The sequence below is a fragment of the Camelus dromedarius genome, chromosome 27, assembly GCF_036321535.1.
Source record: "Camelus dromedarius isolate mCamDro1 chromosome 27, mCamDro1.pat, whole genome shotgun sequence".
NCBI classification, from domain to species: domain Eukaryota; kingdom Metazoa; phylum Chordata; class Mammalia; order Artiodactyla; family Camelidae; genus Camelus; species Camelus dromedarius.
Window position 1 is genome coordinate 17,891,474 of NC_087462.1, and position 27,206 is coordinate 17,918,679.

At 47.9% G+C, this 27,206-nt stretch overlaps 1 protein-coding gene across 3 annotated transcripts in view; it reads right to left on the reverse strand.

Moving 5' to 3' along the window:
• Positions 1–27,206, reverse strand: part of SLIT3 (slit guidance ligand 3) — a 610,825-nt gene that overhangs the window by 538,789 nt on the left and 44,830 nt on the right. For all 3 annotated transcript variants that reach the window (XM_064480085.1, XM_031438258.2, XM_064480086.1), the window contains exon 2: positions 2,967–3,038. In XM_064480085.1, the coding sequence (XP_064336155.1) occupies positions 2,967–3,001 (35 nt within the window). In that variant the 5' untranslated portion in view covers positions 3,002–3,038. The remainder of the gene's footprint in view (positions 1–2,966; positions 3,039–27,206) is intronic.

The following is a 27,206-nucleotide window of genomic DNA, read 5'->3' on the forward strand; positions in this document are numbered from 1 at the left end:
TAGAAGTAATTCTTCGATCTTCTCCCTGAATGTACTTTATTTGGGGAAAATTGCCTTTGGATGAAGCCAAAGTCCCCCAATCTTCATTTTATCTGCGTTCACCCATTCACCTGCACCGTATTAACAGTTCTGCATGGAAACGGGTGGCGAGCTCAAATTATTCAAGACTATTGAGTCTTTTCTGGCTTCACTATCAATTGTAAATAAGAAACAGATACAGGGAAGTGCCAAGGTGTGATGAAAGCTTTTCAAAAAAGATAGTTGTCTAGGTTACTCAGCTAAAAAGAACAGACTGAGGGAAAAAAATGGTTTAAATGTCTGGATATTTTGCTGGTGTCGGTTAGGAAGCATTTCAGCTATCCCACGTAGCAGACTCCTTCACAGTAATAAAGGGCCACATGAATGGGATTGCCTTTGAGTTGCTAAGGCAGATAATGAGGCACAGTATATGAACAGAGTCTATAAAGCGTGGGGAGGGAGAGGGCTTCGGCACTGCTGATCAAAATAGGAAGAATGTACCAATTAAGTGAAAAGATAAACCCAGTCAAAGGAATGTTGTAGACCATCCAGAGGACATTGATATGATCTTTCGTGATTATTTTAAACTTTCTATTCGCAGACAGCAGATACGGAAATTGGAATTTTTATTAGTCTTTCTGATGTCACGGTAAGAAAAATCAAAGGGTTATTTTTGACTGCGTTAGAAAAATGAAGCATCAGGTGAAAATTCTGACTTGTATGAAAGGAAATCTCTCACAGATGCAGAGGGAAAAGATGGGGAAAAAAATAGAGAAGTTAAATGTCTATTCTTTAAGCTGGTAAATGACCTGGAACCAGAAGTTTACTGCCTATATTTCTCAAATAAAAATCACCCTAAAACTGAGCCATGAAACTCCCCCGCCTTTCTCCCAGTCTCAATTCTGACCCACACGCACTTGTCAGAGCTGCCAGTCATTTGACAGACACATGACTGTTTGGGGCAAAAGAAAGACTTGGCAGAGGGTAGGGTCTTCCCTCCAGGGATGGTGGGAGGAGGGTGTACTGGCCAAAGACCAGAGACCGCATCGAGGGGAGAGTCATCTGCGGGCTGGAAGCCCCGTGTTCACACCCCAGCATCCCCAACACGCCGGTGCTCAGGGTACTCAGGTAAGCCACCTCACTGCAGCGCTGCAAACGGGAGACCATCGCCTTCCTGGTTTGCTAACCTGTCTGTAAAACAGACAACAGAGGTACTGCACGGAGGTCAGAAAGCACACATTCTGGGCTCTGCTTTCTCTTCCTTCAGCTCCCTGTGACGTGGAGTTGGGACCCATTTAATCTACCTGTGCCTCTGTTTCCTCTGGGCAGAGAGGAGTTAATAATGACACAGCAGAGCTTGGTCTGTGGAAGGCACCATCTATATGTCAGCTTTCATCATCATCATTACCATATCTACTTCTCCATCAGGAAAACAAGGCGATATACGTAATGTTCCACAGGTTCCAGTGAGAATAAACAGGCTGTTCATGAAAATGTCCAAACCATGCAGCATTATATGCATGAGGACCTCTATTTGTTACGGCTCAAATGGCATGCCCCTCTCCCCCCAAAATTCATGTGTTGAAACCTTAACTCCCAATGTATCAGAATGCGACCTCAGTTGGAGACAGGGTCTTAACTGAGGTAATCAAGGTAAAATGAATGTGCCCTAACCCAGTATGACTGGAGTCCTTATAAAAAGGAAAAATTCAGACACAGAGACAGACACGTGTAGAGGGAAGATAACGTGGAGAGAGCGACCCAGGGAAAAGACAACCATCAAAAACCCGAGGAATCCCTGAGGCCTCCAGAAGAGAGGCCTGGGCCAGACCCTTCCCTCACAGCCCTCAGAAGGGACCAACCCTGCCGACATCTTGATTTGGGGCTTCTGGTCTCCAGAACTGTGGGACAGTAAGTTTCTGTTCTTTAAGCCACCCCGTCTGTGGTATCGGGGTACAGCAGCCCTAGGAAACTAAGGTACTATTCACTCCCTGTCTTACGGATGAGAAAACTGAGGCCCAAGGGGGTACAGTGATTTGCCCAAGGTCTGTCACATGGGCAGTTAATTCCGAGTCAGGACCAGAACCTAGTATTTCCAGTCCCTAAAATAACACTCACTGTATTAGAAAGGACTATTAGTAGAAAGAAGAAAGTGGCTTCCAATACCAAGACTTCTGCTGCTACCTTCTAGTAAAAATTTGCCAGCCAAAATTCCGCGACACAACAAACACCAAGGCAGTGGCCAGACTTACGGAGCCACACTTATGGGTCAAAATCAACTTCTGAGTGAAGAAGCAAAGAGGGTCCAATCGCTCTTCTCTTGTTCCTCTGAATGTCTGAGATGCATCGGTAGATAAGCACTTGGGCGGCTTATCTCTGGGACTTAGGGATGGGTAAAAGTGCTCCATATTTAGCAGTGAAACCTGATATATCTTGCTGCCCGGTGGCATCGAAGCCCAGCTCAAATTGTGCTACCTGTCTGCGCACAGCTGCAGGAGTTCAGCAAGGGCTCTGACCCTGTCTGACTCTCTCCCTCCTTCCTCCCCTCCTTTCCACTAAGCAACAAGATAAATAACTTTTGTCCTGATTGCTCATTTAATGCACAGGCTGGAGAAGAAATTATAATCTCTATGGAAGGGAAGCATGGTGAGTCAGCCTGACTCTGCTGTCATCCTAGAAGCCGGGCATGTTGATTTATTTGTGTCTAACCTTCTGTTCTCCCTGTCACCGGAACTGACTTCTCCCATCGGTCTGGCCCAGCCAGCAGCATGGAGACACAGCATGAGAGAGCTGGGAAAACCTGGATGTACCGATGAAGGGCTTTCTGCTGCAGAAGGGTGGATTCCTGGTGCCCAGTGCTTGGGGGTGTGAGGTCAGGGCAGTGGAACATTTTCACAGGGCTAAAGAGCTGAAAGAGAAGATGCATCAGAGAGCCACGTGCTACTTACAAGACTCGGAGGTTCCTGAGTCCGGCGAAGTCCATCTTGGTGATCCTGGTGATATTATTTCTGTCCAGGTCCCTGCAATGGAGAATAAATTCGGGTCAGATTTTTGCAGGTTACACTTATGGTCTATTCAATCCAGACTGACTTGGACGGGAGGGACGTTGCTTGACAAGGAGAAGGCAATTTCAGTGATTAATGGTATCCTCTAGAGCTGCCAACCAACCTTAAGGACACTGTATGGAATAAGCTAGCCATTATGCACACAGTAGGGCCCTGGTATATTCAGCTGCTTGGCTTCTGTTGCCCCTTCTTCAGATGACAAATTTCTCTTTGAAAGCTCCCCACCCTCAGGTCTCAGATTATACCATACAAGTGGGGCTGACCCCTCTCCCCAGCTCTAAGGATGGGCACCTGATCCAAGTCAGGATTATAAGCATTTTCACTCCCTTGAACCACAGTGATTGTTTCAGGAATGCAAACATGACTCAAATTCCCAATAGCTTTCTCTCCACTGGAGTTGCTAAGCTGTTCAGGATTGCCAGAAGCCATCTTGCCACCATGAAGAGAGAATTTCCCAAAGCCAGGAGATGAAAACAGTAGGTGGATCCACCCATGCCTGAAGCCAGCTATCTCTGTATTTTGGGATTATGTGAGCCAGTCTATCCCATCTCCCTTATATTTTGTCCTAAATCAGTTTGAGTTGAATTTTCTATCCCCTGAAACCAAAAGAATCTTGACTGACTTTGGTACCCACCGAGGTACTTGTCTATTTTTCAGCTCTAGTTTGCAAACTCTCGGAAGACAAAGGCCATATCTCATTTAACTACACAGCTCATCATAGGAGAACATGTGCCTGGCACAGAGCAATCTTATACAACAGGTAAAGACAGCTACATGGATTACTCCTGCCCCAACTTATAGGCTGAAGCTCCTGAAGATGGCCACATAGATAAGAATTTGCCACGGAAAAACTCAAAGTATTATAGGTGGTATCAGTGTCAGGGAGAACCTTGGGTGGTAGAAAACCAAAGTCAAGAATGAGCCTGTGAACAACTGTATACATATTGTGCTCACTAAAATTATCTAAGAAGACTGGATGCAAAAAAAAAAAAGAAAGAAAAAAAAAAGACAGTGAATGGTATGTTACAGTTCTTAACAATGGCAGCCCAACAATTAATTTCTACTTATCATGCCTTCCCGATGAGAAACTTTTCAGGGTTTTTGCCCAACTTGAAGTTTCAACAAGGTGTCTGTAAATTGGCTTTGCTTTCCTCCAGAACACTTAGGTTCTAAGAGACCATTTTCCCAATGACGGGTCTCCACCCATATGTTCACTCTTTCTCTGGTTGTCCTAGTCAGGTCCTAAAGTTGCCATCCTACAGTTCTGCCTCAGAAAGACCTGTGAGTTCTCAACTGTCATAAAATGAAAAGGGAAACAATGTTCAGATTCTAGCACTTTGTATAAGGAAAATCAAATTTGAAGAAGAATTACTCTCCTGATTTCAAAAATCATACTGAAATAAACATCAAGTGAGTCCTTCAGTCAACCCACCAAGGAATCACCTCCCCTTCTCCATCCAGTTTTCCACTACCTAAAATAGCAAAGCTGGTTCTTAACCAGCCTGTGATGGAGGGGGGCAGTGTTTAGACTTCTCACATTATGCTGAGTGCTGGTAAAGGAAGAGCAAAAACTACACAGGGAAATAAAGAAAGTCTGTTCGTGCAAGGATTGAACATCAGTGCATAGACAGGATTCTGTGTGTGCTCATAATCACCCCGAGTTCCTTCTCACCTCCCATCTCAATTGAGGTGGATGTTTGGGGGCCCTGATAACTGCGAATACGATGATGCAGCTAAGGGCTTAATTACTAGGACACAGCGTGGTATCTTGGCAGCTTGTGCTACTGGCCGTGGCACCCACATTTCCAATTAATATTTATTTACGAAGGGGCACAAAGTGTGCTGCTGAAATGCTGTGGACTTGGGGGCAGGGGGTCGGGTGGGGACTGTGGGGTTGCCCCAGCCACAGAGCCCGTGTTTGGGAGGCTGAGCTTCAGACGGAGGAAGCAGCCCTGAGTTTGAATCCCTGCCCTGCTACCTACTGAGTGACTTAAGGGCCATTCATTTTATCTCCGAGGCTCAGTTTCTCCATTGACAAAATGAGGGTGACAATCTTGACCCCAAGAGTTTTTATCAGGGTTAAATGAGATGATGTGTACACAGTGCTTATCAGGCACTTGCTGAATACTCAATCATGGCAGCTGCCGTTACTATCATTAGCTGAACTGCATCCTCCCATCCCTCCCACCCTCCCCTGCAAAAACTCCGCTCTGAAATTTCAGTGCACCAAGAGCCTGAGAGATGAGTCCCGGGATTTCCCCAAGAGACTGTTGGTGTGCTATCTTCCTATAGGCAAAAAGTGGAGTGCATCGTGTGGCTGGTAAATAGAGTGACAGCGCCCAGGGCGGTCCCCTCCCACTGCCTCTCCCTTGCAGCATTTCTAATTCCGTGGTACCTGGGTGCAGAGAGAGCTGTGTTATCTGCCTGCCACCCACCCCCACCCCTACCCTATACACACTGCCAGGGAGGTCAGGGAGCACATGGGCTTTGAGGTGACACAGGTCAGGGTTTAAATCTCTGTCCCATCCCCAACTCCTAGCTGAGTTAGAGGAACTTGATTTCTCTAAGCCTCCATGCTTTGCATAACCCTCTCCCACTTGCAGACCTAGGAACGGTGAGGAGCACAGAGCCTGGATTGTCAACTTGCTTGGCTGAAAATGGGAACTAATGAAATTGCCACTGAGAAGAGGCTGCACCTCCTCATGTGGCCCTCCCTCCCCCAGCCCCACCATCCCAGTCCGGGCTCCTCTGGACCTTTAGCTGGACTTCTCGACCTTCAGCTTTGTCCTTGTGGGAAATCAGTCTATTTCAGCCCAGTACAAGTTCTGAACCATGTGCAGGCATGAATGATCCCAACTAGGGTGATCCTAGATGGGGAGGCCATTACCACGTCTAGATGTGGGGTGGGGAAGTGGGCCGATTTTAAAACACGTCTACAGATGATTTCTTTGATGCACCTGCCCTCAAGAGATGGATTCTATGCCCCTTTCCCTTGAACCTGAACAGGCCTTTGTGACTGCTTGGACAAACAGGATAAGACAGCAGTGATGCTGCAGAACTTCTGAGGCTGGATAAGAGGAGGCAGTAAGTGACTGCCTGGCTCTTTCTCAGAGCCCGGCACTTCCATCCGAGAAAATCAGAAGGTGTGAAGTCTCCCCTGGATCATGTGAAGGCACCAGAGAGACGGAGAGATGCTTGAGGAGCCCCAGCTGGTCCAGCCCTGGCTGTCTGAGTCTTTCCAGCCCAGAGGTCAGGTGCATAAGTGCAGACACCTTTGAGATTGCAGCCCCAGCTACCACCTGACCATGACTTATGAGAAGCTCTGAGCCAGATCACCCAGCTGAGTCACTCTTGAATTCCTGCCCACAGAAATCATGCAAGACAATACTAAAGTAAGTGTGTGTCTTAAGCCATTAAGTTCTGGAGTGATTCGTTTTGCAACAATAGAACGATACAAGAGAAATATGTAATGTCTGAATGTTAATTTACCATTAACACTGGAACTGCATTCACATGACTCCCAACAGCATATCCTTTTGGAGGCTTGCCTGCCACTCTGGAGACCCTGAGTCCTGTCATTATGGTCAAGGATGGCTCACAGGGGCCAAAGGCCCCCATGTCATTCTAGGGACGAGGGGAGAACGGACCCTTCTCTCAGGCTCCGAGAAGTGAAGACTGTAATTAGGGCTGCCCTCTAAGTGGGGCTTAGGGTGCCATGGGCATCACCATGGTGTTACATTAGGAATCACACACTGTGGTTACCACGCACTGAACACTGGGGGCAGAGACAGGCAAGCTGCCCACCAGACCGTTCTTCTCTGTCTGGTGCACATAGATCAGCTACATTTCCCAGCTTCCCTTGCAACCATGTGACTGAGTTTTCATCACTGCAACACGAGCGGAAGCAATACATGGCACCTTCAGGTCTGATCCATAAAACTTCCTGCCCAATCCTCCATAGTCTTTCTTTTCCCTCGTCTTGGGCTGGATTCCGTAGATCCAGTGGAGGACCCCAAGGATGGCAGACACAAAGAGCCTGAGTCCATGAATGACTGTGTGGAACAGAGACCTTCCCTCTCCTGTGGCCCATTTGCTCACATTAGACTCAGACACATTCCAGAAACACCTCTTAAGCCACTGAAATTTGGGGACTATTTGTTAGAGCAGTCTATATTGATAAATGCAGTATCTTTGAGTCAGGAGCTTTCCATCCCTTTTTTGTGTGTGTTTTCCCCCTTTCTTTGCAACAGTTCTGAAAGGTAGGTATTACAATATTTCTTCAACAGACAAAGATACTGAAGATCCGCCTTCATAACAGCTGGTATTTGCTGGGCCCAAACTATGCACCAGGCACTGTGCCAAGAACTTCTATTCTCTCTAATCCGGACAGCAATCGTATGTGGCAGGTACTACTACTGCCCCATTTTTCACACGAGGACGCTGAAGCTCAGTTTCCCTCATTCCCACCCTAGCTTAGAAGGTTTCATCAGGAAAGCAGCCTGCCATGAGGTCACACAAGCAGTAAACGGCAAGGCTGGGATTTGAACCTGGGCTCTTTGAATGCAGAGGCCGTGTTTTTAACCATCACATCATGCTGCCCATCTACAATTAGAGCTAAGCATTTTCTACTGCATCGAGGGAACCAATGACTGCAGGAAAAATAAATGAATAAATAGGATGGAACAGAACAGAATAGAATTTCCCTTCATACGTCTTAAAAGAAAGCGAAGGGCTACTCCTAGTGGCTCTGCTGCCCGCCCACTCCAGCCAAGCTGGCACATTTTTATCCCAGGGAGGACTGAGCCGGTGGGAGCGCTGAGCCCTTCCACAGACTCCAGGGGAAAGCGCCTTCTTGCTGTGTTTGCCTATGTCTGTTTTCTGCCACGCTGCTCATCTTCTACCATGTTGCCTCCTCGCAAACAGGCGTCACCATGGTAAACTCCGGCATTATTTTTCCCCATCCCAGTCAGTGAATCATAAACCAATGCTGTGACTGGGAGCTCTGTGGTGTTTTCACATCTGCTTGACACCTTGGGTGGGGTGGGGAGGAAGTGCAATTCAGAACAACATTGGAAAAAATGAAACAAAAATGCTCTAGGGCTGGCCGCTGTCCCTATCTTGGCACGTGTACATTCATCCTTCTTTTGACTCATTCTGAGGCATTCTTGCAAAATTTTCTTTTTGCCGTGGCACATCCAGGAAGGGGGATGGGCAAAAAACCACCCCCAGGGAAGCAGCATGGCGTGGCAGGGAGAAAAGGGCTTCAACTGCAAACCCATAAGATGTGGATTTGAGTCCCCACTTCCTCACTTCGTAGCTATGAGACTTTGGGAAAGTCACTTAACTCTACTGAGTCCCGGCTGTTGGTATTGTTGAGACTTTCGTAAAGTACGACCAAAAATACCAGCTGTCCAGGATGGCCATGAGGCTCAAGAGATAAAGTTTGCGAAGAATTACTTTGTAAACAGCATTTGGAGCGGTGTGTTTTCGCCCACAGCCAACAGCCGGTAGGGAGAGGCTGCAGAGCTGCAGATTAGGACTGGCTTCACAAAAGATGTTTATCTGTGATAGTGAAAGGTGCAGAGCTAGAGGCCGCACTATCAGTTCAGGTCAGACTTAACGACCACCTGCCCCCGCGTATACAGACTGCTGCCTTCCGGATTTCAGGAAAGACGAGGTCTCGACATTTGGCGAATTTGTAAGGGCTGCCTTACAACACAGTAGTTCCCTATTACAGGCATATACAGTGGAGATTAGTAGCTGGCTTTCGTTGGGCGTGATGCCTAGGGTCTGATGGGTAGGAGACTGGACACATGATCTATAAAGTCTTCACAATTTTGAGGTTCAAAATTCTCATATTTGGGGGACCAGAACAAAGCGGGCTTAAAAATGACGGTTTGGTCCTTTTCGTCAGGTACCTTGAGCTTGCAGTCTAGTTGAGGAGATGGACGAAGACTTACGAGATACTTAGGGAACAATGTAAGAATATGCAAAATTAAATGTTAAGAGATGTGGTCTAGATTCCGTGGAGAGTGGGCGATCAGAGATTTGAGCGAGCGGTAAGAGCAGGAATTCGAGGAGAAGACCCCTGGAGCAGATGGGAAAGAAGTGCGTGTGGAGGTGTGGTGACAGCAGGGGCCACGGCAGGGATCACAGAGAAGTGAAGGGTCTGAGGACGGGGACAGTGAGCTCCTGAACAAGCCTTCAGATGGTGTGATGCCCTCATATCAAGATCCTATAGCCTGATTTGGGCAATCCTGCTCAGGAAAGGGGTAGGGAGGGGCCAGAAAGGCTTCTTGTCTATTCTGACTCCTTGTTTACAACCAGCAGAGAAGAGATTCCAATCAAACCAGAGGAAGCTGGTGAGGGGGCTTTGGCGTCAGTTTCAGTTATTCACCTTTTCCCACACGCTGGGAGGCTCACCTGAATGGACCCTTCTGCTGCTCTTCGACTTGTACGGGAGATGGGAGGAAGGAGCAGAGAGAGGGAGGGCACCGTGCTCCTGGTTCCTGCCCTGAGAGGTCACCCAGGTCAGCAGTGTCACCACCAAAGGTCACAGCTCCTCTTCATGACTGACCACTTCCCGCCCGCAAACTCTGCCTCCTTGTCTCTTTTCTAGTTCAGGGATGGTAATAGTTCTAATGCTTCTGGTCCTGGTTCCCTGAGCCACACCCACACCTCTGAAATAGTCCCTTTGTAAACTGACCCTCCTGGAATAATCATTACTTGAGTTTTTATCATTCATTCATTCAACAAACATATCTTGTCCATTACCATTTAGGTTCTGTTCTATATGCTGGGAAACGGGGGTAAACAAGACGGGCATGGTCTCTTGTCCTTAAGCAACTCAGAGATTAGCGGAAAGAAAGAAATAAAGGGTCAAATATCACAGACTGTGTAAGCATTCTACACTAGGGGTTGGCAAACTTTCTCTTTAAAGGGCCAGATAATAGATAATTTAGATTTGGCCAGCCATATTTTCTGTTGCAACAATTCAACTTTGGTTCGGAGCATGAAAGCTGCCATAGACAATACACAAACTGAAGGGAGTGGCTGTGCTCCAATAAAACTTTACAAAACAGGATGAAGGCTGGATTTGGCTTGAGGCTGTGGTGTACAGACTCTTGCTCTATACTGCACCAGGGTTATGTATAAATGAAAGCTTATGGGAACATCTGAAAAAAAAAGAGGACTGAGTAATCAGGGTTTAGAGGTCACGAGAGGCTTCCACAAAATAGTAACATTTTCATTGAGACCTCAAGAATGACTTGGACACAGCCAGGTTGGTTGGCATGGAATACGTGAGAGGGAAAAGAAGGATTCTGGTAAAAGAAACGGCATGTAGAAAAAGCCAGAGGCATCGCCTTAGGATAAATGCAAGCAGTTTGGCTGTCCTGGCTGTTGTAGGGGAAAGCAGGTCACTCCGCTCCTTCCTTCGTGACTTCCTTCCTCTCTGTCTCTTTCCCTTGAATCCTTCCTTTCTTCCTGCGACACGCCTGTATTAAACACCTACTCTGAACCTGGCACTGTGCTTGTGGCTCGGGATAGGGTGTTGAACAACCGCACAAAAGCGAAACTTCCCTTTAGGGGAAGTTTTATGGTCTTGGAGAGAGAGACGGACAATTTCTAGGGCGGCCTCCACAATCCCTGCCTCCTGGTGTTAACTAGCACCCTTGGGTGATCCCCTCTCCCTGGGCACAGGCAGGACCTGCTCACTGGCTTCTCATCCATATAAGACTGCGAAGGCCTGTCAAGGCGGCCCCTTCTGTGATGACATATGACCGTACTCCCTGTCTTGCTGGGGGCTCTTCCCTGGCTACCGGTGAGGAGGCAAGCAGCCTGTGAGGGAGGCCAGTCAGGCAAAGGACTAAGGGCAGCCTCCACTGATGGCCAGCGAGGACCTGGGGACCACCAGCAGGAGCCCGGAGCCCTCAGTCTAACAGGCTGCACGGGGCTGAGTTCTGCCGACAGGCTCGAGAGTTTGGAAGTGGATCTGTCCCCAGTAGAGCCTTCAGATGAGATGACAGCCCCAACCAACAGCTGTATTGCAGCTCTGGGAGACCCTGAGGCAGAGGCCCCCAGCTAACTGGGAGGTGATAAATAGGAGTTGCTTTAAGCTGCCAAGTTTGTGATAAGACTGTTGGGGGGTAACAGAAAACTAGCAGAGCGGGACACAGGCAACCACAGACAAACAGCAGAACTACAGGCTGCAAGGGAACAGCCAAGAAATCATTCCAGGGCGAGGTGAAGAGAATAAAGGTGGGGGTGGGAGGAAGCTGGGGTACCAGCTAAGGGTGCCCAGGAGGGGCCTCTCTTAGAGATATTTGGTCCAAGACTCAAACGAAAAGGAGCCAGAAAGGACAGGCTGAAGGGAGAAATTTATAACTGGAGGAACAGAGACACAAAGACTTTCTGAACAGAGAAAGCACTTGGAAGGCCTAAGCTCCAGAAAGGAGGTCCAGGTGACTGGAGCAGAACGGCATCAAATGGGATGCCGAGGCTGGTGGCACCCAGACTGCGGAGCACCCACGGGGCAGCCTCCAAGGCCACGGAAGGCAACCAGAACCATGGAAGGGGTCAAGCAGGGACGTGACTGATCTCATGGCCCTCGGTCTCCTTCCCTGACATCAAACCTGCCCCCTACAACCAGATTCATCTCCTCTCAAGTGCCATTTTCCCTCACAGAGCAACAGCACTGCAGCCAGGTGGTTCTCATCGCTGCTTCAGCCTGCCTCACTTAATTCTCACTTCTTCCGGTCTGCAGACATTTACTGCGCACCCATCAGATCAGCAACCAGGCTAGGCACTCCGTGGACACCTGCTACGTTCCTGCAATTTGCTGGCCTCGAAGGCCCTCAACCTCCTCTCCCCATCCAAATCCTAGCGCTCTGTTATGGGTTGTGTTCCCCCCAAAGACATGCTGAAGTCCTCAGTCCCAGTACTTGTGAATGTGGTTTTAGCTGGATAAAGGGTCCTTGCAGGTGTCATCAGGTGAAAAGAGGCTATTAGGGTGGGCCCTAATCCAGGATGACTTGAGTCCTTATAAGATGAGGAGATGGAGACACACAGAGAGGACACCATGAGACGGCGGAGCTGAGACTGGAGTGAGGGAGTTACAAGCCGAGGACCACCAAGGATTACGGGCCACCACCAGGAGCTGGGAAGAGGCCAGGAAGGACTCTCCCCTATAGATTTCAGAGCGAGCACAGCCTTACCGATTCCTCGATTTCAGACCTTAGCCCGCAGACCATGACAGAGTATACTGAAGCCACCCAGTTTGCCGTATTTTGTTACGGCTGCTCCAGGAAACTGACACGCCCTCTTCCCAGGGTTCGGGACGCCTCCCACCCCTGCTCTCCGCAGCGCTCCCAGCCTCTCCATCCTACGCTCATCTCTCCCTGCTCTGAACTTCTGAACTTCTGCATCACTTAGCCTCTGCACAACTCATTCTGGCCTTTCATCACGTCTCCTGCCACCTCGTGTGCTGCTGCTGGTTTCCTGTGTGTTTGCCTCCGTCTCCCAAAGGAGCTTGCAGCTCCGTGGGAGCCAAGACCACAGACTCGACTCCCCTCGCTTCCTCCCAGACACCTTGTGCGAAGTGAGGCCCCTTGGAGACGCCTGGAGAAACATACACTCGTTTTCTTTGGATCTTGTGTGAAGTTTTGTTTTGTTTCGTTTTTTTTAAGCACGTCACATTTGCTCATTAGTATTGTCAACGTTTCCCACAGTAAATAGGTATTACTAATACACCCACCCTCCCTGCCTCAAAAAAAAAAGTGTTAAAAAAGTTGGTTCAGTTGAAATGAGTCTCCCTACTGCTAAAGTGACCAGCAGAGCTAAAGTCTTGAGTGGAAATCCGGCCAAAAGAAAGCATTCCCTGACGAGCCCAAGGGCACTTCTCAGGAACTGCTCAGACTGTCCTACCCTAACGGGTGTCCTTTGCTTCCTCTCCGGGTCCAGAGGACCTAGTGCCATCCATCCAGCCTCCCTGATGGAAGAGAGAAAACGGCGTGTCAAAGAACCGTCAAATTGTCATCCCACCGGGTCACAGACAGCCGTGTTTCCTTGCGGATCACCCTCACAGAGCTGCCACCTCCTGCTTTACCTCTCCCGACTCACACAACAGGAGGCGTGATTCAATTATTCTCCGACTTTTGCACTTCATTCTCATCAGTTACATAACCACATGCAAGTTTAAAAACACGTACACGCATTTGGGAGAGAAATGGCTGCATCTGATTTTAAAAACTGGCTTCACACTACCTCAGTTGTTCGGGAGCTAACCCTCCCTGGGCTAAGTTTCTGGCTTGGCAACACTCTCGCATATATAATTTTACACCTGCAAACGTTTGCAGCCAGCGCCGTGCAGATAGCTACCTGCAGGGAGGAGAATGGGCCAGAAAGAGAAGCAACCTGGATGTGCGGATGCAGCGGTGGATGCATGGATGCTGCGGTGGATGTGAGGGCCCTGCAGGGAGGAGGGGGGAGCACGGGGGCTCCGCTCTCCCTCTCCTCGCACCAGGAGGGCTTCCTGCGGCCCCTGCCTTGCTCTGTTCAGCTTCATCCTTCGGCAGGAAAGGGGCACACCTGGGCACATCTTGCTCTTTGCTGGAGGTAGTAGAGTAGAAATTGCAAACTGGGAGCCCGTGGGCCCCGTCTGGCCTGCAGACATGTTTAGTCTGGTCCTCAGTATGACTTTAACATTTGTAAATTAATTGCCAATTGGAGAGCATTTCACATACGAATCTGGAATTCTGGTTTGTCTCCCGGAAGTCAGATGATGTGATAGCCCTGGGCCTTCGTGGCCAGTGTAAACTGCAGTTAAGACGCTTGGACAACGCATATGCTCTGATATTTGTCAGTCACATTCATCTGCTTATGTCACCTGTGTGGTCCTTACCTGCATTCCAATTTGAGATCCCTGCTCCAGAGCATAATGCTTAAAAGCAGGTCCTGGAGTCAGACAGCCTGGGCTCAGATCTTAGCAAATAGCAGTGTGATTTCAGGCAAGTTACTTAACGCATCCCTAAGCTTCTGTTGCCTCATCTGTAAATTGGGTATAATAACAGAACCTCCCTCCTAGGATGTTATGAGGATTAAACGAGATGATAAAGTGATTCTAGCATCAGGCTGGTCACACAGCAAATACTCAACAAGTGACTATCACCATGAATTTGCTGATTATTAATCATTTAAAATGCGAGCACAAGTAAGATGTAGAAAGGGTGGATGGGACCTTGGTGCTTAACTAACCTTGAAGGGGCACCGGTTCTCATCCATAGCTCTTCCCCCAGGTCTCCCTAGTCCACCCAGGCATGTTTTCTTTCCATGAAGCATCCACAGAGATCTCTCCCCACACCCCAGGACACCTCAAACCTCATTCTCAGGAAAAAAAAAAAAAATCCTTCCCAAATTAGTCCTGTGACACTTTAAGGCAACTTCTTCCCTTCTGAGCAATAACCTCCAGGTGATGACTGTCAACTGAAAGGGGTCCGTCCCCCTTTATGCCCCAGTGTATCATGCCCAGACACCTCAGACTCTTCCCAGAAGGTCTGTTCTCAAAACCCCTCCCACACTGCAACAGAGAGCACAGGGGAAAAACGGCTCTGCAAATCCCTGGGAGAAACACACGTCTCAGAAGAGACCGGAGTCAGCCTCGGGAAACGTGGCAAGAAATGTCAGGCACATGGTATGGCCGGGACAGTGCTACGTGTTAACCAAACAATTTCATTCTCCTAAGTAAACAGCAAGATTCAATTTCCCCGCACCCCTTGTGTCTGGGTGGGACCATGTGACTGATCTGCTTAAAGGAACGTGGATGGAAGTGACACATGCCATTTCCAGGCAAGGCCATAAAATATCCCACACAATATGACATTCACTTCCCTTCTCATGTTTTTCTTGACATGTGTGGGCCGCATGTCAAAAACGGTGGCATCCCAAGTCGGAAGGAGCCTGGGTTCCTGAGTGACTGTGTAGAGCACAGGCCACCCACTGCTACCCAGATATGAAGAAGCAATACAGTTTTATTGCGTTTTGCCATGGATATATCTGGATTCATTTGTTCCTGCAAACAGCCTTGTCTATACTGACCAATACACATGGTGATATGGCAAAGTGGGAAAGAACGGGCTAGAAGTCAAGTCTCCACGGTCTTTCACCACATTCGGTTTCTAACTCAGAGCGTGACCTTGGAAAAGCTACCTCCCCCAACTTTAAAAGGAGAAAAATAAACTGGTTGATCCCTCAGGGTCAGAATCTCAGTGACCCTGAATTATCCCCCACGATAATGTTCACATGCTTTGAACTTCATTAACACACCTTACCTTAAAATATGCTTTTATTATTTTTTTTCTTTAAGAACGTTGCCTAAGTTCTAGTCAACAGAGGTACAAAAGCTGCAGCCAGCCCCTACGAGGGTCTAAATAAATGACTGCAGAATGAGTAATTATTATGCAAGAGCCAGCATGTGTTGCGTGTTTAGCGTGTGCCAAGCACACCCTAAGCATTCACATTCAGGACCTCTTGTCATCTTCACAATCAGCCCACAGGGTCAATGCTGTTATCAGTCCCACTTTATGGATGAACAGAGGCACAGGGAGACTGAGACCCCATCTGCGGCCACAAGCTGCTAAGTACCAAATGAGCATTTATGTCCAGGCAGTCACGTGTCAGGGCCTGAGAACGTTAACAATCGACTAACAAGAAATAAATCTGGAGTCCTGAAGGACGGAAGACAAAATGAAGTGATCTAATCAGAGAATTTTCATAACATACCCCACATTTTAGCTAAACCAATAAACTCCAGCTTCTTGGGGGTCAGGGCTGTATCTTATTTATGTTTGAGTCCTCAGGGTTCAGCACAATGTCTGGTAGATAAAAGGCACAAATAAACATCTGTTGAATGACTGAATGATCTGAACTTGAGCTCTTTATCGACAGTTTTAACTGAGTTACATCTGCCCTTTGTTGACAACGGCTTGAGAGCCAAAGTGGATGCCTATGTTTCATTTATAGCGGGAAACCTGGGCACCACGTAGACTATCATCCAAACTTGAATGCTTTTGTGAGTCAAAGGGACTGCCATTAATAATTATATTAAGAAAACAAGAAGAAGTTGAGAGCATCCTGAGCAAACAACACAATGTCATACTCCCTAGGGCCACAAAATACCCACGACGGAGGTGAATGACAAGGAAGTGCTCACGAGGGGGCCCAGGTGGCCTGAAGGAGCCCCTCCTCTTGTCTACTTGTGCCCTCACCGCTTCCAAGTCTATGCTGTTGGCCGGACGCGTCGTGGTTAAGCGTCATTCTCTGAACGGTGCACGTCTCCAAGCCCGACCAGCCACAGAATACACACACATTAACTTTTAATACAGGTGCGGTAATCGCTTTAAGAAAGCAGGAAGGAGCAGCCCAAGGAATGCAATGATTGCCCCACGAATATAAACATGGATTGCATCAGAACGGACTACATACTTTGTATAAACACTAATAAAGTGAGTTCAGGCTGAGCTGTGACTTTAAAGGAAATTCTTCCCCATAAACATGTCCTGCCATGCCCTAATAACTCTTTAATTTGATGCACATTTGGAAAGGATGATGCAAAGTAATCACAGAATAATGTTAAGGTCTGTTGCGAAGAGGAGTGGAGGGGTGGGGGGGCTGTGATGCAACTTGGAGCTGACACCATCCACCAGGGAGCTGGCTCCACTGCTCATTTCACACATGGAGAGAATCTGCTGAGTGACATGCAGGAAATCAGAGACAGGTCTTTGCAGGTTAAGCACAAGAAAATTCTAGGTGCCATCTGATGGCGTCATATAAGACTCCTGGCTGGTGGATTTCTGGCCTGCCTTCTCTTGCCGGAGGCAGCAAAAGTGGCTCCCACTCGTAGGTCGACTTTCCATTTCTGAGACTGAGGCTCTTCAAATTTCAACTAGGCAATCCGCTCCTGAAGAGCAGAGAACACTTGCTACGTATCTGGGCACTACTGACATGGCCCCAGACCCCTGTGAGAAGGCAGAATGACACAGTTATTGGTGACAACCAAACCAGGAGCTGTGGCATCAGGGCTCCCAATCTGGCTCCATAATGACTTACTGCAGAGTTCGGGGAAAGCCCCTTTGCTCATCTGCAAATGGGTTAATAGCGCTTGCTGACCCTCGGAGGGCTTTTGAGTTGATTAAATGAGGTACTGGAAGAGAAAGGGCTTTATAAATTAAAAAAGAGGTGTACAAAGGCAGGAAACTATTACTGCTGGGAAATACTAATAGTAATTATGAATAATAATACAACTACTTAATTATCAAATAATTATGTAATTATTTGAGTAATTAATATAATAATTATCTGATTGCTATTATTTAAAAAATGATTTTGCCATGTATTGAGTTTTCATGTATCAGGCACTATCCCCTTTGAGCCCTCACCGCAGTCCTATGAGGTGTCTACTACCATTATCTCCATTTAAGTAACTTGCCCCAGTTAACATCCTCTGAGTATTACCCACAGGGTGACAGTTCTGGAGGAGAGAGCTGGATTGCTGGGCTCCGTGCTCTTGTTCCTCTATCTCCTGGGGAACTGAAGGAGCTGAATCTGTCTACTTTATGATGAGCAACTAGAAGGCAAGAGCTGTGTAGGATTTCCATTTACGTCCCCAGGACCCAGGAAAAACGGGGGAGTTAAGGCTTTCAGATGAAATGACTGCAGTGTCTCCCTCTCCCAGCCATTCCTGCTCCTGTATCAACTCTGGGCATCCATGCCCGACAGCATTCAGCCAAACACACAGCTGGCTTCATCCAGATAGGTGGTGCTGGTTCTCCACCTTCACCAAGGCAACAGGCCTCAGCCTTGGGGCTGGCTGCCTGGAAGTGTAGCCCAAAATAGCCCAGTCCAACCAGGCAGGTCCCCCGCACTCACCAGGCTCATCCCAGGCACCACGCCCTTGCTCAGGCAAGCCTCCCGTCTGTAATGCCCTCTCCCGCGGACCAGAATGAACTGCAGCTGTCAGGAAGCTTGGCTGGGGAAAGGAGGACCTACTGTAGGAGAGTGTGGAAGAAGAAGAGACTGCCTTCATTCACACTGAGCCACTGGGACCCGGATGGGCCCACCAACCCCACTCAGGCAGGAGCCACTCTCGCCCATCTGGTGTTGATAAAATGCCAAGGGACAGGAATTAGGCAGGAAGAAGGAAGGGCCCATCTGATTCTCCATCCAGTCCTGTATGTCCAGACCCAAGGAAGGCAAACCTCCCTTTCATCATTCGTGAAACCGTACCTTGCTTATTATGAGAATTTTTAAAACTTCTCTGATTATTCCTTTGAGAATCCAATTTGTATCCTTTGTAAAGAGGAAACAATTCTCTTCTCAGTTTGGAGGAGGGGGACATTCCATTTATCTTTGAGAGGAAGTCTGTTTCCTATTATGAATCACGTTCTGTAGGTCTGTATGTGAAGGATAAATTCTTACACTTTGTGTAGGAAAAAAAAATTCTCTTCACTCTCCTACAAACATCCATGAAGGGAGGCTCCTGCCCTCTTCTCAGCCACAGTGACAATGCCTGCATTCCCATCCCTTGCTCTGAGAAACAGAAACTTCTAACTCATGCTCTGAAAGTCAGTGGTACCCCTGAGTCAGCCAGCGTACCTGGGAGAGCCTACTGCACAGTAATTCATTCAATCAGCATCTGTGGATGGAGACTGACAGTCAGGACCGAGGGAGATCCCGGGGCGGACATCCCTGCCCTCCAGGATAGGGGTCAGAAAACTGTGTCCCACAGGCCCAATGGAGCCCTCAACCTGTTTTTATATGGCCCATGAGCTAAGAATAGCTTTTATATTTTTTAATAGTTGAAAAAAATCAAAAGATGAATCGTATTTCTTGACACATAAAAATTATATGAAATTCAAATTTCAGTACCCATAAATATAGTTTTCCTGGAACACAGCCAGGCTCGTCTGCGTAGAGACCGTCTGTAGCTGCTTTCACACGACTCGGGCAGTTGAGTTGTTGCGACTGGACAGTACGGGCCTCAGAGCCTAAATATTTACTATGTGATCCTTCACAGAAGATGTTTGTTGACCTCTAACCTAGGAACTTATCTATCCAATAGGGTTGAAAATAAGATAATGGCAGTGTTACGATGGAATGTTTGCGCCCCTCAAAAAATTCACATGTTGGTATTTGGAAGTAGGGCATTTGGGAGGTAATTAGGTTTAGATGATGTCACACGGATGGAGCCCCCTGATGGGATTACTGTCCTTAGAAGAGGAAGAGATGCCAGAGCACTTTCTTTACTATGTGAGGACGCAGAGAGAAGGTGGCCGTCTGCGAGCCAGGAAGAGAGCCCTCACCAGAACTCCACCACACTGGCACCTTGACCTTGGGCATCTAGTCTGCACAACCGTGAGAAATAAACCTCTGCTGTGTAAGCTACCCGGCCTGTGGCATTTTGTTACAGGAGCCCAAGTGAGGACAGGCGGCAATCACAATAATAAGAAGACTAAAAACCACACATGCAACGTGCAAGGTAAGGCATCAAGGTCAAGTGTGGGCACTAGGGTTACACGGAAGCTTACTCCGCACTTGGTACACTGACTTAGCGACACGACCCTGGAGAAGTTATTTAAACTGTGCCTCCACTTCCTCATCTGTAAAATGGAGATACAGTGTCCTCCTCCTTGGATTGGGTTGAGAATTAAGCAAGTTTATTCTTGTCAAGAGGACAGAAGAATGTCTAGCCCGTAAGTGCTCAATATCTCTTTCCTCTTCTTATTACAAGTGTCATGGCTTACACAACTCCAGGGGGCGTTGCTCAAGAGTATATACAGTGAGAATGGCACCTCGGGGGCATGTAATGTGCATGGTAACCCAAGAGCGTAGCAGCATGGCTGCCCCGATTACAGCTAATATTACAACAACACCTGTAGAGATTTTTGAGGAAGGAGGCGGGGCAGATACTCCATTCCAGATGGAGTAGGCCTAGGTCCCACGTATTTTTATTGCCACATCATTCACTCTTCCATTATGAAAGAGATCCAAGAAGACAATGTTAAATTTGCTGCTGGGCCTCCATCTCAGACTCCTACCGTCTCTGTCTGTCTTTCTCCCAGACCACAGTCCCTGCTCAGTCATCCTGGGGTGGGTCTCCCAACACCCATTCCTGAGATTACACCTTGCTCCTGATCCCTCAAACTCTCAGGCTGTGGGCTATTTTAAGCCCAAATTAAAGACTCCTCTCTGTTGTACGGCTGCAATTCCAGTCTGTGGTTTGTTCACTCTGACGTGGCTTGGGGCCATGGTGTTGGTACGTGGGGCACCACAAGGGGGTAAATCGTTTCAGGAAGCAAGCAAGGGACTTTGCAGGGACTGTCTCACTGCAACATACTCTCTGTGGAAAACACAAGGGCATGGATGGACAAATCAAAAGAAAACAACAGTGGGAGAGTCTCATATAACTGGAGAAGGATGCTAAAAATAGTACCATATCAGAAGCAAGAAAGCTTTGGAAGTAAAGCTTTAGCCATAGAGCCTACAGCATCACAGGGTAGAGCTCAGGAAGCTGAGACCGCAGGCAAAGCCTTCGGGGCTTCGCACTGGGGGATCTGAGTCCTAGTGCAGTGTTGGACAAATAAGCACAGTGCTGGGGAAGGTAGGCAGGCGAGGACAGAGGGAGACCAGCAGGAAACTGGGTGGGAGCAGGGCAGAGGCCCACCAAGCTCTCCAGGCCAACAGTCTCTCTGAGCTGGAGGAAGCGCCGACAAGAACACACTCAGGGTCCCACTCTGCCCCTTCTCTCTGTGCCTCACTTCTCCCGTTCCTGAAGGGACGGACGAGCTTCAAGTCATCAAGTTCACCAGGTGAGCTTTTACACTGGGCAGCTCTCCTACCTAGGGTAAAAGTTCTGTTAGGACAGAAATCAGGTCTGAGGACTCAGTCCCCGCCCCAGCGCCCAGCATAGAGCTGTACTCAGAGCTACTTCTCACACCGCAGTGGGTGATTTGAAAGTAGTAATGTGACTGCGTCTCCCACCCACAGCTTCTGAGGCCACACTGAGATGAGGGAAGGGAAGGGAAGGGAAGGGAATGAGAATTACTCACCCAACCATCTCTCTGGGAGACTTGATCCTGCTGATATACTGAAGAACACCCCAACTGTGCAGGGACAAAATGATGGAGCTGGCTGTAGGTGAGCCAAACCTTGGCTCCAATAAAATTGAGAACAGCTGGCATTTCTGAATCCCCCTGGTCCCTGGGGGCCCCGGGCTGCGTGCACGCCGGTAAGCACCAGCCCTTTCCCCTTTTCCTTCTTGTCATGCCTAATTACACCAGGATTGTGCTGAGTCAAGCAACCTGCTGGGGTGGGGGCTCAGGCATGACCTTTCGCATTGCTCTCAGCCAGCACGTGGGGCTCAAGTAGCCGTGTGCATTTCCACTGAGAAACCCAAGAATAAACTCTGCGCCAAAGTGCACGATGCCAAATGCAATGCCCCACACCTCAGCCCCTGGGAGGACGGCCCTTTCTGAACCAAGGGGAACAAAAGGACCTTGCAATGGCCACACCACCTGCATTCAGCTCACCACCTCCTGCCTTCAGCCTTGAAACAGGCCCCTCGGCCATGGGACATGGCAACCAGCAGTCGGCCAACAGTGGCCATAGGAGAGGGAGGCAGGCATGCTCCATGTTCTCAAGTACCCTCTGGCTTGGCTGAGCTTTTACCCAAGGTTTGATTTCCAATCCCTGACGCCTCATCCAGAGTCAGAGATGCTCACTCTGCACCACTCAAATAGGAGTGGCCGGCCTCGTGCTTCTCTACACGTGTGCACCCATGTGCACGTACACGGCACAGCCCATGGTAAATGCCCCTGAGATGCAGCCAAATGCTCTAGGTCAGGGTTTCCAATGCTGGCTGCACATTAGAATCAGCTGGAGAGATTTACAAGTCTTGCTGCCCAGGTCACGCTCCAGAGCACTGAAATCAGAATCTCTGGGGGTAGGTATCAGGCATCCACATCATTTTAAAGTACCCCAGGTGATTCCAATATGCAGCTAGGACTGAGAATCATTGCTGTAGGTGAACTGAAAACCCTGGGAAATTCCGTCCACCAACCTATGCATTGAGGCTGAGTTCCCAAGCTGCAACTGGGCTTAAAACAGCAAGTAGATGTTCTTAGAAATAGCGAACAGTACATATACATAAATTTTAAAATGGTTAAAATAAAATAAAATGCTTCACTGAGAAAAAAAGAATAAAGGAAAAAGATAGCAGGTAGAGCCACAGGCTATTGGCCACAAAGCCACAGAGACTAGTGATATTCATTCAACAAACACTATTGAGCACCAACTATATACCAGGCCCTCTTCTCGGTATCTAGAAATTGTCTCAAGAGTTATACTCCCAGAGTTCAACTGGCTTGCAACTTGGGTCTTAGTGAGGTTGGTCTCTGGATCATCAACCAACCAGCTGACATTTACCTAACACCCAGTGTATGCAAGGTTCCACAAAAGGTACTGAAAAGTATAAAGTGGAACTCCTGATCCCCAGGAGTTTAAATCCTAAATGGCAAAGTCTAAGAATGTGCACACTTAGAAATAAAAGCACAACATGGTGGACAAAGCAAAAATGAATGTGCAATTGAACAATTCAAAATAACAAATACATATCCAGGAGCTACTCTGTACTGTGTAATGCTCGAGTTACAACAAAGATGTAAAGAACTTGGACTAGAGCAGTGGTTCCCAAAGCGGGGTCCCCTCGCCAGCACCAGTGGTATCACTTGGGTACTTGTTAGAAATGCACATTCTTGGGCCTCATCCCAACCCACTGAATCAGAAACTCTGGGGGTGGGGCTCACCAATCTGGGTTTTAACAAGCCCTCTGGTGATTCTGATGCCTGCCCAAGCTTGGGAACCACTAGTCTAGAAGACTAACTGATGCTACCACAGATGGAAAAGGGAGGACATCTTCCTGGGTCAAGGGTTGAGAAAGGCTTTGAAGGATTTGAATCCTGGCTCTAACATAGTTTGGGGGGTCTTAGGCAATTTAACCTCCTAATGGCCTTTGCTTCATCAATTGTCAAGTAGTAACAAGCAGTGAGTGGTAATAAGGTCTGCCATGCACAGTTGTCTGAAGAGTACGTTGGACAATGTGTGAAAGTCACCAGGACAGCGCCTAGGGGCTAGTAAGTACTCCATAAATGACCTCAGTATACGGAAATAATGATCACTAATAGTCATCACACAAAGGAGCTATTCAGCAAATGAATGTTGACAAAATGAATAAAAGAATGAACCAATTAAAGCATGGTTGATGGGGACTGAATTTGGCAAGCCTGGAAAAGCAACAAAGAATGGGGACTTCATTCAATGGGCACGTGGGGAGATGTTCAAGACAGGAGAAGGACTCCTTCAGACTGAGTGGTCAGAACACAAGGCAAATCTTGCGACTGGAATCTCCCTGGCTCAGCCTCCAAAGTAGCCCCAAGGAAGGCTCTGGTGCTCGCAGCAGCCAGTGTGTTGGGTATGCAGCTGGGCTCTGGAGCCAGATGTCAGGGTTCAAGTACTTACTGGTTGGGTGATCTTGGGTGAGTCACTAACCTCAACAAGCCTCAATTTTCTCTTCTAAAAAACGGCTATGATAATAGTACCAACATCACAGAGCTGTGGTGAGAGCTGAACACAGTAATGTGTGTAACGCAGCTTGGTGCTTTAAGTATAGTGAGTAATCTCTAACCGTTAGCTCTTTGTGCCACGGCGTGCAGCTGGGTGCTATCGTGACCTCTTCTAAATTATGCTGGTCAAGCAGACCAGCATCCGTACCGTCTAGCGCCGGATCCAAATAACACAAAACATTATATTTCCTCATAATGGCAGTAGCTGCCAAGCAGTGGGCAGCTGCCTACCTGCAGGTTGTGTGCCAGTCCTTCTCATGGACAGGTGTTGTACCCAAGAACCCTGGGTCATAGGTATCACTGTGCCCATTTTGCAGATGAGGAAATTGAAGCTCGGTGACTTATCAAAATTAATCAGCTATCAAGTGCCAAAGTCTGGATTGAAATCAAGCCCCTATTCCAAACTCCATGGTCTTTGTACTACCATGGAGTCACCCCCAGGTCCCCAAGAAGCTGCCTAAAGACCTTTTCAAATGGGATTCACCCCGTGGCAGTGTCAGAGGGCTAGGTTCTTTCATGGTGTCACTGTGTCACACAACACATCAGAAAGGCTCAGAACTCTGAGTCTGGAAGAGGGACATCATAGGTGGGCTGGGGAAAGGACAGTGGACCCTGCAAGAGATGAGGTTTTTGGATTCTAAGACTGCTCCCCCACTGCTAATAATGCTTAAGTGTGGGTATTGCACATCTGTGTGTGTATCAGTCAGGGAGAAGGCGTGTTAGAGGGGAAGGGAGGCAAAGGCTTTCCTTCCCAATCCAAAAATGGTTCTCAGCCTAAACAGAGGGAGAACAACTGAATGCAACACAAAATTCACATTCCCTTCTAAAAGAAGCATCTCGGTCCATGAAACAACACTGCAAGACGAATCCCTTTCAGCTCCTCCCAGGTCTACTTCCTTAAATGACAAATTGTGGTTGTCTTCTTCCCAGATACCAGCTGTGACACTGCTAATGGCCAAGGAGATGCTTAGGCCCACAGAGGCTCTTTCTGAGGATTTGAACTGTGTCATGAATGAGCGGAGGCAAGTGTGCTTGGCCTCCTGTCTTCCCTTGAGAGCTTGTAACAAAGATTCCTAGAGTTCAATACCAACTTCATCCTCTTACCCCTTTGGTCCATTTGGTCCACAGAGCTGCCTGGATGCTCTCATCCAGAACAAGGAGGACACAGCCTGGTTGGGATTTTGAGTTTTTATAACAATTACTAACAATTCACTCTCCCTCAAAGCTTCTATTTACCTGCAATGGGCCGTGTTACCTCCAGCTGACCCCAACTGCCAAAAATACGACTGCATTTTCATATGTATCATCTCTGTGTTCCACAGTTGCCATGGTAGTAAAATTTACACTCAACAGCCTCACTGCCATTTCCGACTACAAATGGAATTAGTCTGTTCCCAGTTTGGTTCAGCAAAAAAAGAAACATGCATCCACTATATGCCAGGCCCTGTGCTAGGCATAAAGCCTGGGCACTGAGGTGAGTAAGAAAGGGATTTCTGTAAGACTTTGCTCCTTGACAAAGCACACTTTTTCTTTCTCTTATGATGAGATTTTTATTAAATTGCAGTAAAATATCTATAACATAAAATTCACCATTGTAACCATTTTTAAGTACACAGTTCAGTTGGACTTAAGTCCATCTGCAATGCTGCACAACCATTACCACTATTTCCAAAAACCTTTCGTCACCCCAGACAGATGCTCTGTATCCATAAAGTACTAACTCCCTCTTCCCCAGTCCCTGTATCCTCTGATAACCTCTAATCTATGTTCTGTCTCTATGAATTTGCCTGTTCTGGACAGTTCATTTAAGTGGAATCATATGATATTTGTGTCTGGCTTATTTTGCTTAACGCAATGTTTTCAAGGTTCATCTTGGTCACAACACATATCAGAACTCCACTCCTTTTCAAGGCTGAATAACACTCCATCGTATGTACGTACCTCATCTCATCTGCCGAGGAACACTTCCGTTGTTTCTACTCTTTGGCTGTTGTGAATAACGCTGCAGTGGATATTGGCATACAGTTATCTGTTTGAGTCCCTGCTTTCACTTCCCTTGAGTATACACTCAGGGGTGGAATTCCTAGATCATATGGTAACTCTACACTTAACTTTTTGAGGAATTGCTACACTGCTTTCCACAGAGGGTGCACCATTTTACATTGCATTCTCATTTCTCCACATCCTCGCCAATATGTGTTATCTTCTGGGTTCCTGGCTTTTGTTTTGTTTTGTTTGACTGTAGCCAATGTAGTAGGTGTGATGAGGTCGTTTTTGGTAAGAGAAAATTGGTGAGATAAGAAATGGTTTGTTCACCAGAGCATCCCAGGGGCACGTGGTACACTGAGCATAGCTCTGTCGAATGCGTGCACGAATGAATGAATGAATGAATGGGCTCTCCCGGTGACAGTGCTGTATTATTCCCTTGGACCTGATGTCCTGCACAGCTCTTTCCTGACTCTCCTGTTGATGGAATGTGGAAATGGCACAAGAAAGCCCAGCTCCACAGAAGAGATCCAGGCAGCAAGGATCTCAGGGCTTTAATTCAGGGAACATCTGCACCATTTTTCTGCAGTTTTTCCATGTCTAGGAATCAGTAAAACCAGCTGCTTTAGAATCCGGGGAGCCCACTGGACGGCACCTCAAAAGTAAGAAGACTATAAACTATAAGGTGGGGTGGTTAAAAAATCAAAGCTGTTGTGGGTCAGACTGGCCTGAATTACGGCTCTACTGTTGTGTGTGCACACGGAAAACTATTTAACCTGTCTGTGCCTCACTGTCAGACCTGATCCTATTCTCGTGAGGATTAAACGAAACAAGAAGAAACCCTTAGCACTGTGCCTGGCACAACCTGAGGTGTCAACAGAAGTCAGCTTTTATTGTTACTATGAAGCTCCCGTATTAGTGTACAGACCCGAACAACCCTACCCCCTTCCAGAACTACCTCTGATCCCCAGGCTCTCTGGGGACACAGACGGGGCTCCCCCCAGGATGAGGGCAGACTCATCACTTAGCATTCCTAATAATGAACTTCCAGGCCAACCAGAAGGACTGCGAATCGCCATCCAGAGGCACAGAGACGAGGAGTACAGCCTTGCTTCTTCTCGGCTTGGGCTACCAGCCCCCCCCCGAGCTCATGTTGGCAAGGGGACTGGGGGGAGAACAAGCACCATCACCACACGGCAATCCAGCAAAGACCCAGAACCCATCCCCTAAGGGGCCAGAAAGAACGTTCATTGTATTAAAACCCACAAATGGGACTGGGGTTGGATAGAGTTTCCAAAGAGAAGGTTGACTGACAAGCCAAAAACTCAGTAAGAATAGCAGGGGGCTGTCCCACGAGGCCCCAAGAGAAAACACAGAAGGAAGGAGCCAGGCAGCTGGGCATTTCACGCTGGCAGCACCGTAATTCTTACGTGCGTGGACGGCAACGGCACTCAGGCTGCCCTGA